Below are 17,845 nucleotides of genomic sequence, written 5' to 3'. Positions count from 1 at the left end.
TTCCATTACCCGTTTTAAAGAATATCTTTGTTAAAAAACATTCCCCCATTCTCAGAATGTATTCAGAATAGTGATAAATTGAAACGTACAATCATTTTTTTAAACATTATGATGAAAGTTTTTAATAAGATTAACGTTAATTAATGTGGAAATTATAACTAAAATATATATTTAATTTCAAAAAAATTAATTCAAGACTTTATCCACATAAATTTGACAACCATGCTCCTCAAGACTCATTCCCGCAATCTTAGTAGAACGGATGAGTGCAAATTCCATCTCTCTCCAATTCAAACAAAGCGCCGAGACAGCAGCGCCATTGACGATGCTCACTTGTCGACGGCAGGAGCCTTCCCTAATTCAAGGTCGAGTAAGCGAAAACTCAAAATTTGTCGAAAATCGACTGGTCGGATTATGAAGGGAATTGGCTCCTCAAGGTCGTTTGGAGGTCTGATCGGGGTACGAGAAGGTCCCTCAAGGCCACCATAGGGGCACATAAGCACACCCGTGAAATCAAAAGGGGTGCTAAGGGAATCTAAAAGGGTAAACAAGTGAAGTGAGACAATTCATCCGAATAGGAATATTGTTCGAAATAAATACATGCTCGCTGGACGTGTATGCATAATTTTGGTGTCGTTTTTAACTTTGAAAATTATACAATTTTTCTGTGTTGATTATTACGCATCCCGTCCGATCCTTGCATGCGAGGAATTTGTTTTTCTGTTTCGAACTGCGAATGCGCATCGAAGTTCAGCGTCGATTTCAAGAGGAAACTCCGCGCGTGTGGGTGAGGGGGGCGCGGGGAAGGGGGCCCAGCGGGGAAAAAGAGAAAGTTACCCTTACCGCCAGCACTGCTGAGTAGTAAAGCTACAGCGATTGTTATAAATGCTTTTTAAATTATGCTGGGATATATTTAAGGGCTTACCTAAATTATTCACTGCATAATCTTCTCAACAAGTAAAGAACGACATAAATATTTAACATATTTATAAAATAAATATAACCTTTTAGTTTCATCATACTCGAACAAAATGTCGAAACGTACAGCAATACAAATAAGCATGTGATAGCAAAGGGAATATATTAGTGTAAATCTTAGTCTATTAAGAACTTTAAGTGTTATACTTATGCATTATTTCGCCGTATTATCAGTTTGCTCAATCTGCGGCCTCCATACTTTTCAATCACTTCGACTTAAAAGCTGGCGCTCTTTATAATTCGAAATATATTATAACTTTTTTCGAAGATTTGCTATATTTTTGTGAAGGTTTTTTCGTTTGACACCTTAAGAATAAATTTTTGTGCGTAAAGTACAATGTTATTCCTGTCACGCGCCATCTTGTTTGTCTGGAATTTTATAACAATTGCTATTGTTGCCATGAATCAAGTGCGAGAAAATGTAAATATTAATCTGTTCCTTTTAATCTGTAACGTAGGATTGAAGGGGTGATCAGTGAGATAAGACGATTAAGGTGGTTTGGAGGCTTTCGAGACGTAGGTGTGGAGAAAGATGGAGAAAATGAAATAAGCAGAAAGGGAAACCCAGTATTAAATTCTTGGAATGGAAAGAGGGGATGAGAGATTGAGGGGAGTTCGAAGAGGGCTGGACAAGTGGATACAGGAGGAACAGAGACAGGCGTTTGGATGCTAAAGACGGTGTAATAGAGGGGGGAATACCAGGAAAGCGAGGTAGAAGGAGCGAAAGAATAAGTATGAATGGAATTTAAGGAGGTAGAGTTTATTCAGAGCTTAAGAATGAGTTATTGCAATATGTAAAATTGGACCTCAGGATATTAGGTGTCATTCTAGCTATGAATTTATTACTACGGTTGTAGTGGAGTAAGTAGTGCCAAAAACCTATCGCAGCACGGTGTACTAATTAGTAGAATAATAAGCACTATATTTCACGGATTGGAAACTTGCTCGTAAATAAAAATGAGCGGCGTTGTAGATTGAAGGATTTGGATATGATGTGGACGTTTGGAAAAGGATGGAAAAGGTTAAAGACCTTTCAAGGTAAGGTTAAGGTAAGACTTTTCAAGTAATGACTCTTTGAGAAGAGAAGGAATAATTGTGTTTGATGGTGAAAGTGAAAAGACCCCCTCAGGCTTCCAGGTTTTGAGTGACACTTACGAAGGTGATGTGGCCTCCAAGTCTGTGGCCAATGATACTGTTGCTTCAGATGTAAGTGATGATATTGGACCTTGTATTGAACCGTCAGCTGAATGTGATATGTTGAGGAGTGAATCTTTTACTTCAGTAAATGAAAACAATGATTCAGACTGTGTGAACTCAAATCAAAGTGGAGACTTGTCTTCAGACACATTGTGCAGTGTTGCAAGTGATGCAGATGTGGTTATAGGCTCCTCTCTCAGTGATCACCCCAGTAAGCATAAAGGAGATGTCAGTCAACTTTCAGTTAAACAACTGATAGAAGATTTGCCTCAACATGAAGCAGGAGTTTTAGATAATGAACATATAAATACAAGAATAGATGTTGAGGAAAATGGAAATAATAATGTTGACCAAGAGGAAAATTCAATTCATGATAGATGTATGGAACTAAAGTCTGATACCAGGCCACCACCTCTTGTTCCAGCTAAAATTCCTCTTGTGAAATGGTCGCAAAGTAAATGGGAAGTAATACTAACTATTGAGCTTCCTAGCATGAAACATTACAGCATTTATTGGAAGTCTAATAAAATCTTAAATATTCAGTATGTAGCTAATCTGTATTAAAAATTCAGTATTTTTATCGAATTAATTTAATGCATTGATTTCACCCTATTTCTTTGTAGTGCTTCAAGTGGAACACCAGAGAGTAAACCCTGTTTTGCTCTGGAACTGCCACTCTGGGCTTCTATTAACACAGAAGAATTTGTCCACATGCCCATCTCCAATAATACTTTGAAACTTATTCTGCCCAAGGGCTTTGCATGTAAGTATGGAATTATTTTTAAAGTGAACTCTCGATGATCTGTGTATATATTATCCATTTTGCAAATTATTTTTGTTAATCTCTTTCTTTCTACCAGAATCTCAAAATTTTAATTTCAAAGAAGCTGCCAAAGCACTTAACTTTTAATTGGAAGAATCGAATGTGTGTTATGGCATAGTAGGATGCTCAAACCATCTACTGCCGTAAAATTTAATTTAAGTTCAATTTAATGTGATTTTTAAAAAAATGTTATTTTGCAGAAGTTATGTGGCCTGACAGAACTCGTGTACATTTTCTTCAGATTGAATACATTATTTGAGCGTAATAAGGGCTTCATTTATTAACGTAAGTGTTGCAAGTGCATAAAATGTTGCTCAACAAAGAAAACTATTTCCGAAGTTTCTCGTATCACTGGTTATCTTTGCCATTTCCAGTCGACATAAAACTTTTTCGGCATATTGCTTGAGCTGCGAAGATCAATTGATCATGTTTGGTCAGATTTTTGCAAATGGTGGTTGGGATAGCAACTAATTAATAAATAATAAAACCATTTGTTCATTTGGGTCCATTTAGTAATAAGGTGCTCATCTCGTCATTTAAGCTATACTAACATGACTATCACCATTTTAAATACACTGGTCAGTGTGAAAATTTTCTCTGTCTAGTTTTATTTGAATGTGAAAATGAATTCATTTTTTTAGCCGAAGACTGGCCACGCCTCCTTTCTACTCCAAATAGACCACTTTGGCTGTCGGTGGATTTTGATCAACTGTCTGTTGATGCTGACGAAGACCAAGATATAAGTAAGGCTAAAACCAAGGATGAGTGTTGTCTTGGCTTTATATTAATTGTCTGCATTTAATTATTTTATTTATGTAAATTTAATAAGTTTCAATCTTGTGGTATAATTCATTTTTATGCTTGCATTAGAAGCATTATTTTGAGAGATTCCTAAGGAGAAAAGGTATGTGCACGAATAGCAGAACAATATGAGCACAAAAACTGCCACTCAAATGCACAATAAAGGTTATAAAATTCCACAAATACAAGGGAAACTTGAGAAAAAGGATGTGTTTTGAGTTAGCGTAAATATGGATCCTGGATGAAGTGTACTTGAATTTTCACATGCCATCAAATGGAACAGTGGACATAAATGTTGCTGAGACAGTAATGATAAACACTTCAAGTAACGAGAAGATGTAGAACACCATTTTTCTTGCATGTTGAGCTGATAGTCACAAACTCCATGCTTCCAAACATTTAATCTTTAAACTAAAAACATTGTCTTGCCATACCCCATGGAATTTGTATTCATGTTCATCAAAAAGGATGGAGAGGGAATGGTTCCATGGTTACATAAGGTCTGGCCCAGGCATTCTTCTTAAGAAATCATTATTTATTAATGTGTGATCAGCTTAAGGCCCAGAAAATGGGGTCAGCAAAAAGCCTTGCAATTTGAAGGAAGGTGTATCTTGCTGTGATTCCTGGTGGATTAATTTCTGAATTGCTGCATCTGAGCATTTCAGTCAAAAAACCAATAGTGGGTAAAGTCGATTGAGGCACATAGTTATGACATTACACAGACAGGAAGAATCAAACAGCCATCAATTTGTTGTGTTGGTGAGAGGGTGAAAAAGTCCTGGCAGGAAGTTGAAAGTGATTGATTAAGTCTTTTCAAAAATGTAGAATTATCTGTGCTAGATGAAAGTGAGGATGACATTGAGTGAGGAAAGTGACAACTGCAGTAAAAATAGCCTCATATATGATTTTAGCCACTGTGATGATGAATTTCTGGGATTATACAAGAGTAAATGTTTATATAGTTGCTAACTTTTCAATGTAAAATTTCCATTTTCTTTGTAATTTTTTGTGTTAACATACTTTGATGTTTATTTTGTCTGATCCAAATATTTTTTGTATTTTCTAACCCGAAGAAAGAATGAATTTAATAAGCCAGGAAATACATTCATTTTAACATTTGTGGAAGCTAATATATAATTTTATGAGAAAAATATATTGCATCACAACTAGCATAGTTGTGATGCAATATATTTATGAGGGGAGACAAAGGAGCCATTGTTTTTCTTTCTTTTTGCTGTCAGCCATTCTTTGCTTTCCTGGCACATTGCTGTGGAAAAGGCTGGAAGGAGGAACTGATCCGGTGGAATACCCAATTAGCCTTTTCCGCAACTAGCATAATGATTTCTAAAACTACCAGCATACTGCTAACTCATTATCACTAACATGTCCATATGAAATTTTTCGCTTGGTAGAAGAATGTATATGCCATTTATGTATTAAGCAGACTTAGATTAAGAAGAATATTTAACTGATCATAAATATCTTTTTTTGGCATTGTTTTTCTTTCTTTTTGCTGTCACTCTTTTTGGTAGAATTAATTCAGTAATATTGACGAGAACTTCTCCACCTATTCAGTTTAGCTGTTATGTGTGTGTTAGGTTAAATATTGGCAAAATAAGTGGAGAAAAATTATAGTTTTTGACCAAGTTACTAGGGTATGTATCTTCACAAACTTAAAATATCATTGAGAGTGTGTGATGTTAAATTATAGAAAAGTCTCAGCCTCCATTGTTATAATGCATTTTGTTTTGTTTCACCTGCAGGACTAAATGAAGTTGCACAGTATATGAATAGTGATGATGACGACACAGACAGTGAAGATGAAGAAACAGGAGCAGGATTAAGATTTGAAGAAATTAATTTTGATCCATATGATCCACTTGACTGAATGTCTTCATTAAAGGTGTTACACAAGGCTTGTGTTTTGTTATGACAATTTTTGTAATTATTCAAATGCTTATGTGAATTTTGTAATTTTCATAAAATGTGCATGTTTTTCAGTAATCCATTCTCTACTTAGAGCATATCATTTTTTCTGACCTCGGAGCAAGATGCTCCTACTAGACTCAATTGAAGTGATATCCAATAGTCTCACGAAAGGGAAGGCAGGCATTATAAACAAGCACATTCATTGACCAATTCTAATTGTTTGTCTTGGAGGGGTAAGGGTTCCTAATTGATGTATTTTAGCTCTCAAAAACTTTTCCTTCGAAATTAATTGGCTTACATCAGGGTGTGTCTGGGAGAATCAAGAATTTGAAAGGGGCCAGTATGTTAAACATGTTGTTTGATGCCAAAGTGGAGATCTCTTTTCAGTCTCCCAATGCTCAGTAATTCAAGACATTCAAAGCGTGTTGCCTGATCAGGCAAGCTGTTGACTTACCAGAACAAGCGGTAGGGCCATCGGAACTGAGGTGCATGATAATTGTATCAACCCTCTTTTTTGCTATTAAAAAGTTGCCAGTTACTGTCAGCTAAATCAGTTCAACCATTGCTGTTATTTTCCCATAATACTCGCCATTGATAGTTTTTCCCTTTTCAAGATAGTGAATGAAAATTATCCCGCGTGCATCCCAAAAAACTGATGCCATGACCTTGCCTGCAGATGAATCGGTCTTTGCCTTCTTTGGAGCCGATTCTCCCATTTGAATCCATTGTTTTGATTGTTCTTTTGTCTCGAGTGAGGAGTAGTGCACCCATGTCTCATCCATGGTTATGAAACGGCGTGAAAATTCTGCTTTGTTGCTGTGAAACTTTGCTAAACACTCAATTGAAACATCTTCTCGACACTGGTTTTGCTCAAGTTTGAGCAAACGCGACACCCATCTTGCACACAGCTTTATGTCCAAGTTTTCAGTTAATATGCGATGGACCGCACTTTTTGAAATGCCTACTATGTCTGCTAGGTCACGCACTTTCAGTCGATGATCATCCAGTATCACGTTGTGGATTTTCCTCTCCGTTTCTGGAGTCGTGACATCATTTGGTTGACCAATCTGATGCTCGTCTTGACAGCTCGTATGGCCTCATATGCAACTGTGCTACCCAATATTTTACTGTTGTAAACAAAGGAGCAGACTCACCCAGAGTAGAATCCAGTTCAGCTTTTATATTGGTTGGGCTGAGGCCTTTCGAATAAAAGTGTTGTATCACATAACAATGACCAATTTTCTCCATTTTCACAAATTCCCTGAAAACGTTCACTATTGATGGCTGCCATACAAATACTAAACAACATGGCATCTTCAAACTTGAAGCATATGCTTTATAGCATACTCTCTAATACCGTGATATGTTTCAAACAACTAACACCATCTCTAAGTCAGGCTAGTTACTTCTGGGACCGCCCTCGTATGTCCCACTCCATCTTCCCAAGGCATTCCATCTCAAGTGACTCAATGATGCTTGAAGTTTATTGATGCTTTGTCATCATTGTCGTTCGACTATTTTCTTTATATATGATGAAAGAAAAAATAAAAACGTGCATATTTTCCAGAAATCATGCTTGATGCAATCACACTTTCGCAAGGGGAAAATGGCACTGAAACCCATAAGAGAGCTGTGTTCTTCCTTTACTATCGGCGATGCACTTTCCATTACAAGGCAGTATAAGGAAGAAGCTCAGTGAGAAAAAGAAATGCTTACAATGTCATCACAATAAAAAGAGCCCAAATTACCTTGGATGGAAGGCAATGTGAATGCCGAGTAATGCTTTCACTTGAGTTGTATCCCCCAAGTCTTAGCAGTTTGTATTAAAATAGATTTATCTTTAAGGTTTGAAGATTTAAACAGATTGTCTATTAGGGGGATGTCATAGTGAAAAGACCTCTCGGCAAAAGAAGTGAGCAGCCCATAAGACTGAGCTTCCCCACATTTAATAGTTCAACTTAAAAATTACAGTAAGATTTATACGATGAAAGAAGTATTTAAAATAAAAGTTTTAGAAGAATGTTATAAAAAGCAGAGATATAATATTTATGATAAAGGAAACAGTACACAAGATGCAATAAAAATAAATTATAGCAATTAAAACAATAGTTTACAGTTGGCAGATATAGTACTTTCAAAATAACAAAGCACCATAAAATAATTCAACAATAATTACATTGAGCCATGTTAATATTTATTTTCTACTCATGAATTGGCACCTTTTCACAAATTTCTCTATTATGGTACTGGTGATTATGATGAAGTCCAGAGGAATTTTTATTGCACGCAAGATTTTCATTGACCTAATCTATGTAACCAGGTGAAATGGTCCTGTTTTATTTTGTAGGTAAGTATATATGAAGTCATTAGCACGAAAAATATTGGGCAGCAAAATTCAAGAGTAAGTATGCTCATGTTCTACTAAATTCAGGGGTGACATACCCATTCCATTACCCGTTTTAAAGAATATCTTTGTTAAAAAACATTCCCCCATTCTCAGAATGTATTCAGAATAGTGATAAATTGAAACGTACAATCATTTTTTTAAACATTATGATGAAAGTTTTTAATAAGATTAACGTTAATTAATGTGGAAATTATAACTAAAATATATATTTAATTTCAAAAAAATTAATTCAAGACTTTATCCACATAAATTTGACAACCATGCTCCCCAAGACTCATTCCCGCAATCTTAGTAGAACGGATGAGTGCAAATTCCATCTCTCTCCAATTCAAACAAAGCGCCGAGACAGCAGCGCCATTGACGATGCTCACTTGTCGACGGCAGGAGCCTTCCCTAATTCAAGGTCGAGTAAGCGAAAACTCAAAATTTGTCGAAAATCGACTGGTCGGATTATGAAGGGAATTGGCTCCTCAAGGTCGTTTGGAGGTCTGATCGGGGTACGAGAAGGTCCCTCAAGGCCACCATAGGGGCACATAAGCACACCCGTGAAATCAAAAGGGGTGCTAAGGGAATCTAAAAGGGTAAACAAGTGAAGTGAGACAATTCATCCGAATAGGAATATTGTTCGAAATAAATACATGCTCGCTGGACGTGTATGCATAATTTTGGTGTCGTTTTTAACTTTGAAAATTATACAATTTTTCTGTGTTGATTATTACGCATCCCGTCCGATCCTTGCATGCGAGGAATTTGTTTTTCTGTTTCGAACTGCGAATGCGCATCGAAGTTCAGCGTCGATTTCAAGAGGAAACTCCGCGCGTGTGGGTGAGGGGGGCGCGGGGAAGGGGGCCCAGCGGGGAAAAAGAGAAAGTTACCCTTACCGCCAGCACTGCTGAGTAGTAAAGCTACAGCGATTGTTATAAATGCTTTTTCAATTATGCTGGGATATATTTAAGGGCTTACCTAAATTATTCACTGCATAATCTTCTCAACAAGTAAAGAACGACATAAATATTTAACATATTTATAAAATAAATATAACCTTTTAGTTTCATCATACTCGAACAAAATGTCGAAACGTACAGCAATACAAATAAGCATGTGATAGCAAAGGGAATATATTAGTGTAAATCTTAGTCTATTAAGAACTTTAAGTGTTATACTTATGCATTATTTCGCCGTATTATCAGTTTGCTCAATCTGCGGCCTCCATACTTTTCAATCACTTCGACTTAAAAGCTGGCGCTCTTTATAATTCGAAATATATTATAACTTTTTTCGAAGATTTGCTATATTTTTGTGAAGGTTTTTTCGTTTGACACCTTAAGAATAAATTTTTGTGCGTAAAGTACAATGTTATTCCTGTCACGCGCCATCTTGTTTGTCTGGAATTTTATAACAATTGCTATTGTTGCCATGAATCAAGTGCGAGAAAATGTAAATATTAATCTGTTCCTTTTAATCTGTAACGTAGGATTGAAGGGGTGATCAGTGAGATAAGACGATTAAGGTGGTTTGGAGGCTTTCGAGACGTAGGTGTGGAGAAAGATGGAGAAAATGAAATAAGCAGAAAGGGAAACCCAGTATTAAATTCTTGGAATGGAAAGAGGGGATGAGAGATTGAGGGGAGTTCGAAGAGGGCTGGACAAGTGGATACAGGAGGAACAGAGACAGGCGTTTGGATGCTAAAGACGGTGTAATAGAGGGGGGAATACCAGGAAAGCGAGGTAGAAGGAGCGAAAGAATAAGTATGAATGGAATTTAAGGAGGTAGAGTTTATTCAGAGCTTAAGAATGAGTTATTGCAATATGTAAAATTGGACCTCAGGATATTAGGTGTCATTCTAGCTATGAATTTATTACTACGGTTGTAGTGGAGTAAGTAGTGCCAAAAACCTATCGCAGCACGGTGTACTAATTAGTAGAATAATAAGCACTATATTTCACGGATTGGAAACTTGCTCGTAAATAAAAATGAGCGGCGTTGTAGATTGAAGGATTTGGATATGATGTGGACGTTTGGAAAAGGATGGAAAAGGTTAAATGGACAAAAAGGAATAAATAAAAAAGTGCGAAGTGTTAGGGGGGAAGAGATGGGATTGCTGGGAGAAATCCGAAGGAGGTAGAAAAGGTTGATAGAGAGAATTTTGATTGGCTTTGAAATGTTGAGGACTGCGATAGAAAATAGAGGGACTTAAGGCATGCGAGGAAGGGTTAGGAATAGGGAGGGCTTGTCGGGCAAAGTGAAGGGAGGAAGAAAAAATGCGATATTGAAGAGGGGCAATGCAGATTTTATTGTATTGATTTAGTGTCGCGATAGGTGGGATTTAGAAATACAGCAGTACATGTGTTGTGAATCCATCAAAATCCTACCTGGACAATTAGAGTTTTAGTTTAGTTTTTTAGTACCCTGCAAGCCAGCGCTAGGGTGTGTGGCAGAGGGTGATTACCCACTAGAATAATTTTGACCAGAAATACTTCCCCCTTCCCCCTTGGGCGGTCGGACAACGTCATTTTGATCCCTTACATCGTTCGTAGAAATAATTACATCTTAAATCTATCTGTTCTACACTTAATCTTTCTAATTTTATTGGCATGATCTCTCATACCGTAGTACGATGGAGCTAATTATTTATTTTCAACATCATTGCTAAAGAGACATCCTTCCAATTTGTGCAAGGAATTTAATCTCTACTTTTAATTTCGATCCATTGAGTGATTCCCATCCTAGATCCTCTAATAATTTCAGTACGCTACTTATCATAGTTTATCATAACGACGTTTTATAAATCTAGCTCATCTAAACTATACGCCATCCGATTCAGAAATAATGACTTTATGGGGATCCCATGAAATACTAGCAGAATATTCCAAATAAAACCTTATTAAAAGATTAAAATGCTCTTTAAACTTCCCTTCACATTTCCCCAATAATCTATTGAATAAATCCTAATATATTTTGTTCCGTCTGTCGGAGAGTATCCTCTAATACCGATCCAACTATTCTCTGTGGTTATCAATACAATATCCCTTGGGCCACATACACACAGGTGTGTGATGATAAAATATTTATTCCCAAAATGGCTTCAAACACTAAATCATTTACCTTAGTAAAAAACAGGATACTTTGGAGAGATGCTTAGGCCATTTTTCAAATTAGTAACCTACGTTTATGGGTGTTAGAAAGATATTTCGATATAAAGATCGGATTGGTGTGCTGGGTTGGGGAGAGAGTGGCTTCTGGAGATACGATTTTGTTGGCCCGCCGCTCTTTTCGCCAAGGTTTCAAAAGCTGATATACAGGGTTCGTCCGGAAAATAAGTGTACTGAGCTCAGGAAAAAAAATTTATTACACTTTTACATATCTTAAGCTTATATTCCTCAAAATAGGACCCTTGTGAGTCGATACACTTGTTCCAGCGGCGTTCCCATTCCTGGAACGCTCCCGCGAAGGCATCATTGGGAACCTCTCGAAGACTCGTCGTCGACCTCTTCTCTGCCTTCCACGAACATCTTGTGCCACCGAAAGATCATGTTTCTGGACATGGCTGACTCCCCGTAAGCCTGGTTAATCATACCGACAGTTTCGGTAGACGATTTCCCAAGCTTTACCGCAAATTTGATGGAATAACGCTGCTCCAAAAACTTCGGCATCGCGTTCCGTGACGTGGGTCGAGCGTGGAGGTTCGCGTTAACAGAGCTCCTCACTACACCACAGCTCAGAGCCGACTGCTTTTTTCAGCGTTGCTTGCCAACATACCCCCCTCCAATCGCAGCCCGTCAGAGCGGTGCTGGGCGCGCCGCTCCAGGCGCGCCCAGCCCAGGAGTCAGTACACTTATTTTTCGGACGAACCCTGTATATATGTATATATATATATCGGCCTGCAGCATTAAGACGGTTAAGCAATCATCCATGCTGAGTGAGTTGATTATTTTACTTTTGTATAAATATCAAAGAATTAATTTACGATTGTGATTATACGAGTATAATTTTTTATGGCATAATTTCAATTTGCAGTTGTACAATTTTGGTGGTGTTTGGCCAGGAACTCGCGGACTCAGCGCGTTGTCATGATGGCGTTGCCGGGTATTGAGATGTCTTTTCTCGTCCTGATGACCCTTTTTTGGAGTCTTTCCAGCCCATCCACGTAGAATGCAACGTTAACTGTCTGTCCTTGAGGAACCATCTCCTTATGGACCACTCCTTAACTGTCGAAAAAGACAATGAGCATTGTTTTCACTTTTGATTTGCTAACTCTTGCCTTTTTGGGCTTGGGGGACTGGTCGGTGTGCCACTCAGAGCTTTGGCGTTATGTTTCTGGTTCGCATTCAAAACCCCAGGTTTCATCACCAGTGATGACGTTTACCAAATAATCAGGTTCATTTTCAATATGTTGCAAAAGTTCACTTGAAATTTCCGCTCGGTTGGTCTTTTGGTCGTCTGACAACACTTTGGGCACGAGCTTGGCGCACACGTTCTCCATCGCTAAATCTTCAGTAACGGTGCGAAACACAACAGCAGACGACAAGTTCAGTTCATTAGCAGCCATCTTGATTCTCAATCGACGGTCCAACAATTGTCGAACACGAGCCACACAGTGTTGTCGGTTTTGCTGGTTGACGACCGCCGAGAGCGTTATTCGTCCTGAACCTCTTCCCGGGCCTCCTTTTAAGGCCTTTATCCACCTCGAAAATTGCGAGTAGGACAGAGCAGAATCCTTGTAAGCTTCACGAATTATTTTGTTAGTCTCCTCAAGAGAGATTTTCAGTTTAGCACAAAACTTAGTGTAATCGAGTAACGTTGCTCGATCGTCGATTCTATTTTTTTCGTGACACAGTCGGCGCGCAGAGGTTAACAATAACTGACTTCCTGCCGCTTCCACAGTTTGGAGAGCACTGAAACCGATTTTGCGGCAAAGTTTAGCGTCCCCCCACCAACTCCAAGTAATTTGATCCCATTCCAACCAATAGGAATGGGATCGTGGGAAAACTAATTGCAATACCTTCGGAACGCACCCTGTATGCTCTATTTTGTACATGAATTACTGGAATTGTCACTACACATCAATTCTGACTTAACCAAATAATATGTAGATACATGACCTGTCCCAATAAATAAGTAGAATAAATTAGGGAAAAACTTTAGTGTAGATGAAAGTACAAATAAGTAAAACTCCTCAAAACAGCATCCTTGTGCATCAACACTCCGATGTCAGCGTCTATATAAATTGTGAAGTTTATATCTGACGTATTCTATTTTTGTGTGTGTGTGAATATGCACCAATTCTCCGGATAAATAAATGCATTATTATTATAAGGTGTTCTCTCTGGTCAGCCATAGGCAGAGGGCAGCCCGGCCCCCCATTTACAATAGTGTTCAGAGGCTTATTTTTAATTACCACAAATGTAATTCCACTTTCGACCCTATTATCGTTTTCAAATATCTGAGGGGCTGATCCACGTTATTTGGGCCCCAGAAAAACTTAGCATGTCGCTTTGCAGAAACCAAATAGGATGAATTAAGCAAGTCTAGCCTCCCAGTGGTAATTCAGTTACTCCCAAATATCAATTGTGTTCACTTACTGAATCTCATGCTGTGTTGAATTCATTTGCTTGATATTCCTGTGCTCTTATCCTATGTTATGTCCTTTCTCCACCTTCTCATCTTCTGAGTTCCTTCTTCTTTCCTTGCCTTTCTCTCTCCCTTGATTTCCTTCAACTTTTCTCTTTCTCGTCTGCCTGTCATCTTAACCATTATTTTTCATTTCATCTTCTCCTCACCAAGATGTTTCTTTGATGGTTTATAAAGGATCGTCAAGCAATTTATCAAAACAAACTGTTGACAAATAGAAGATGTATGCGCAATTCGGTATCAAATGAAGGAGGACATCGCAATGATTATTATATTAAAATATAAATACTTTACACTTTCAGGCTTCACTTTGTGGAATTGTTTGATGTCCATATTAAATGAGTTATTAATTTTTCCACAGACTTTATTTTGAGATACAACGCGTTTTACTGACTAGCGGCATCATCAGGTATAAGTTACACACACAGCTGTCGAATATACACTCTTCCAACAACGGAGCGGGGGGGGGGGTCAGGGTTTTTCGAGGCATCAAAGTCGGTGGTCGTGGTTTTTGCGGTTAAGGGAAGGAGAGGTGGTGACGCCTTGGTTATGACTAGACATTGGGTCTGGTCCGGAGTATGGAAGGGGCGGACGGGTACTAAGAATCGTTGGATTTGTTTACCCTCGAGGAGAGGGGTGGCTATGTAGGAGGGGGAGTGGAAAGTTGAAGGTGGGTCGGGGATTTTCCGGAAGTGAAATTCGGTGGTCGGGGTTTATTCGGGTAAAGGAAAAACAAAACTGAAACGCGGTGTAACCTTGGTTATGACGTGGCATTGGGTCTGGTCATACGAGTTTCAAAACAAGAGTCCAAGAACACGCCACATACCCTTGGCCTATAAGACACATTGATTTTAGGGCAAATTTTGGAGTAAAAAAAGTGTCTTATGGTCCGAGAAATACAGCTTGAAATCATGGCGCGAAGAGGATTGTTCCAAAATGAAATCAAGCTATGAATTGCCCACTTATCCTTGATTTTATGCACACGTGTGATTCACGCATGTTCCGCATGGTTGCATTACGTTAAAAAATAAGTTGGTAATTAGATAGCGTTATGGTGAAGAGTAGTTAGTTAGAAGAGTAGTTAGTAGAGTAACAGTTGGTGAGGGGCGCTTCCTGCGAAGTGGCAGCGTGTTTAGTGGTAGTATTGGCAGAGAGACCAGTTGCCCCCAGAAGTCGGAAATTCTTATTGCTCCTTGAAAGCTAAAAACCACGAAAAGGCTATTTTATCCTCCGGATCCTACCTTATGCTTATTATGGAATGCGGATCCAGAATTTTATCCAGACTTTTATACAGACATTAACTTTATCCAGAATTTGTTCACCCGAGGCAGTCAAGCCGAGAGCTGGGGACGACAGTTTTGGCGAAATCCCTGGATAAAGTCCAATTTTGCGTCCAAAAGTCCGGCTTAATGATTGAAAATGGTAAGCCCTACTACTCCATTTTATGCCCACATCGGCGAAATGAAGTGCAATTGGTATCAGAGTGCTATTCTTTAGATACAAACATGCGAAATTTATGCCTACAGTGTGTTGCATTTGTGTGTGAGACAAATCATTGGCATAGTAAAACTAGAGGATCAAACGGATGCTGTATGAAAGACATGTGCACAGCAAACCATAATGAGAACGTGAAAAAAGGTTTTCACCGGGGAATTAAATTTTTTAATTCATTTCCCGAGTGCTTTCATAAATGAGATAAAAAATTAGCACACCACCGACCCTATAATACTACAAAATTAACTAGAATATGCCGGCACATTGCTACGGAACTGAGAGTAGACAATTTTAAGGTCTCCAAAAAGTGTTGAGATAAATTTAAAATCGAGCAATACCGTGTTCAAAGCTTGTGCTGAAAAGTTCTGATTTCCGGCATGGAGAGATTACTGACTGGGCTCACTTCTCCGTCACACATTGTAGTAGATCCTCATTGTTCACGCGATTTACCATGAATTCAGGAGCATTAAGTCTTCTTGCATTTAGAAATCAAATCATTTTCCGGGATTCACAACTGGCGGGATTGGTTATTATCATACTCATTATAGCACTGCCAGTTAAAACTAATGTGCATGGGCAAAGACGTAATCAGTACTGTCAATCGCTGCTCATAACCGATCGGCTCTTAACTTTGAAACACGACTCGTATTTCGCAGAGTGATGGGACCCTAATGGGAAGAATGTATAAAATAATGTGCGTGATGGAAGGGTTGGGACGGTGGGATGCACTGGATTGAATGAGGGCAATTTAAAAGGGTAAATCTTGAAAGGAACATGGGAGAATTCGGTGAACTTTAGGGCTTGAGAAGAAGATATTTAGCCTTGTGGATTAGGAAGAGTATTTTACTGTGACAGTTTTTACTGTCTAAATTTTTTCCCCTAAATCTTCACGTTTCTCGTGAAAAAACGGTGAGGCCGAAGAAGCACTATAGTAGTTCTCGATTGCCAAAGTCATCTAACCTTAAGTGAATGTTGAAAGTCAGCGATTCTCTGTTATACGGTCGACAGCCCATAAGGTTTGGGAGGGGGCGGGGATTTCCCCACTTCCCTAGAAATGCGCGTCTTAGCATGGGTTGGAAGGAACTCGACGGATATCTAGCGGAGACTAAATCAAGAGTTTAAGAAATCGTTTAAGACGAAGGGGCTATGCTCAAGACATGTATTCACAAATAAAGGAGCATTTTGTGAAGCTATTCTTGAGCTGTTTGTGGCAGTCTATGGGTCAGAGATAGGAAAAGTAAACCAGAGAAAAATAAAAAATGGTCTTCGAAACTTGTTGTTAGTGGAGGGTTCTGAAATTAATTAGCCTGATAAAAGGCAAAATTTATTAGAACTGCAAAGGAGAAGTAGGCAATATAGATCACCAATGGAAAAGAAGACCTAATGGATTGTGCAAACATTTGGGTATAATGGATTTTTTGTGGACTCAGCAGAAGGGAAAATAAAAGGAAGGCCTCGATGAAGATGACCAAGGAAAATATAAAGGCCAAATGAAGAAGGATGTTAGACAGAAGAACTATCAGGGGTCAAAGTGAGTCGGCATTAGAAAGGCTGCGATTGTCGAATTTTCGAATTAAAATAGTGATTATAATAATGATGACTCACAAAATGGAAATAATGCGGTCTCACCTCAAGCGTAAGGGAATCTCTCACTTGAACGTTTATTCGTAAACGAGGGGTTTCACTGTAATTTATTTAATTAAATATTTTGGCTTGATCGAGTCTCGTAACAGGGTGAATGGTAAGTAAGCGTGGTAGAGGAAGAAAGTATGCTTGCTAGACAGCATGAAGACTGGCAAAAATCACGAAGAAATAAAGAAAAATTAATCTAAGAGAAAAAGGAAGTTTTTGTGATACGTAGAGGTAACAAGTTATTAGGGACAGTAGGTAATATTCCGTTAAATAGATAGACTACCTGAAATACTAAAAAATCCTTTAATATATAAAAAATATGCCTTTGAATCAAGCAATTTAGTAGAATATTGAATTCACCCAAATATAATATATTTAATAGCAATTGGTAATATGTAACTACAATCAAAGTAATACTGTTGTTTGACATTATTTAACCATCGAAAAATAATAAAAGAGTAGTTGAGCTGAAGTACAGTTGAGGCTATTGCGATTAAACCCCTTGAGAATTTGGTTATCATCGCTGTCCTTCGCATATCCTGCTCTTTTGCCCTTTCGCATTCTCTGCTCTTTCGTCGCATCACCAATTCTCGATTGCTTTCCATCGCTACCAATAGACTCCGCCCCTTCTCCCCTGACTCGTAATATCCCCGCGCGACCTGCGACACTCTTCTTCCCTCCCGTGTGGGAGTTGCGCAGCTATTGATTGCGCAACTTGGCAACAGGGTTCCGTGCTTGCGACCCTTGCGAAATCTTATTTTCCTCGTCGAGGCAGGGATTGATTGACGTGAAATTTTCGTGAAGAACAGTTCTCATTTTGAGAGCAGTTTAAGTTGACTAAGGATACTTTCATCTCGTCTCTTTGCGTTTTAAATCTTTCTGACTATGGCAGGAAGATGGACGAACGACACTATTGTGAAATTCCTCGAAGAGTACAAGAAACACAAATGCCT

The 17,845-nt window shown here is 38.4% G+C and overlaps 1 protein-coding gene across 1 annotated transcript; it reads left to right on the top strand.

Moving 5' to 3' along the window:
* The first annotated feature begins 1,990 nt into the window (after positions 1-1,990).
* Positions 1,991-5,687, top strand: LOC139693788 (uncharacterized). The gene is made up of 5 exons (XM_071592068.1): positions 1,991-2,016; positions 2,061-2,717; positions 2,799-2,938; positions 3,640-3,741; positions 5,563-5,687. Exons 1-5 carry the CDS (start codon positions 1,991-1,993, stop codon positions 5,685-5,687), a joined length of 1,050 nt encoding a protein of 349 aa, XP_071448169.1.
* Positions 5,688-17,845: the final 12,158 nt, after the last annotated feature.

The sequence above is a fragment of the Hetaerina americana genome, unplaced genomic scaffold, assembly GCF_022747635.1.
Source record: "Hetaerina americana unplaced genomic scaffold, ioHetAmer1.1.p SCAF_1, whole genome shotgun sequence".
Classification (NCBI taxonomy): domain Eukaryota; kingdom Metazoa; phylum Arthropoda; class Insecta; order Odonata; family Calopterygidae; genus Hetaerina; species Hetaerina americana.
This window is presented reverse-complemented; position numbering and strand designations above follow the sequence as displayed.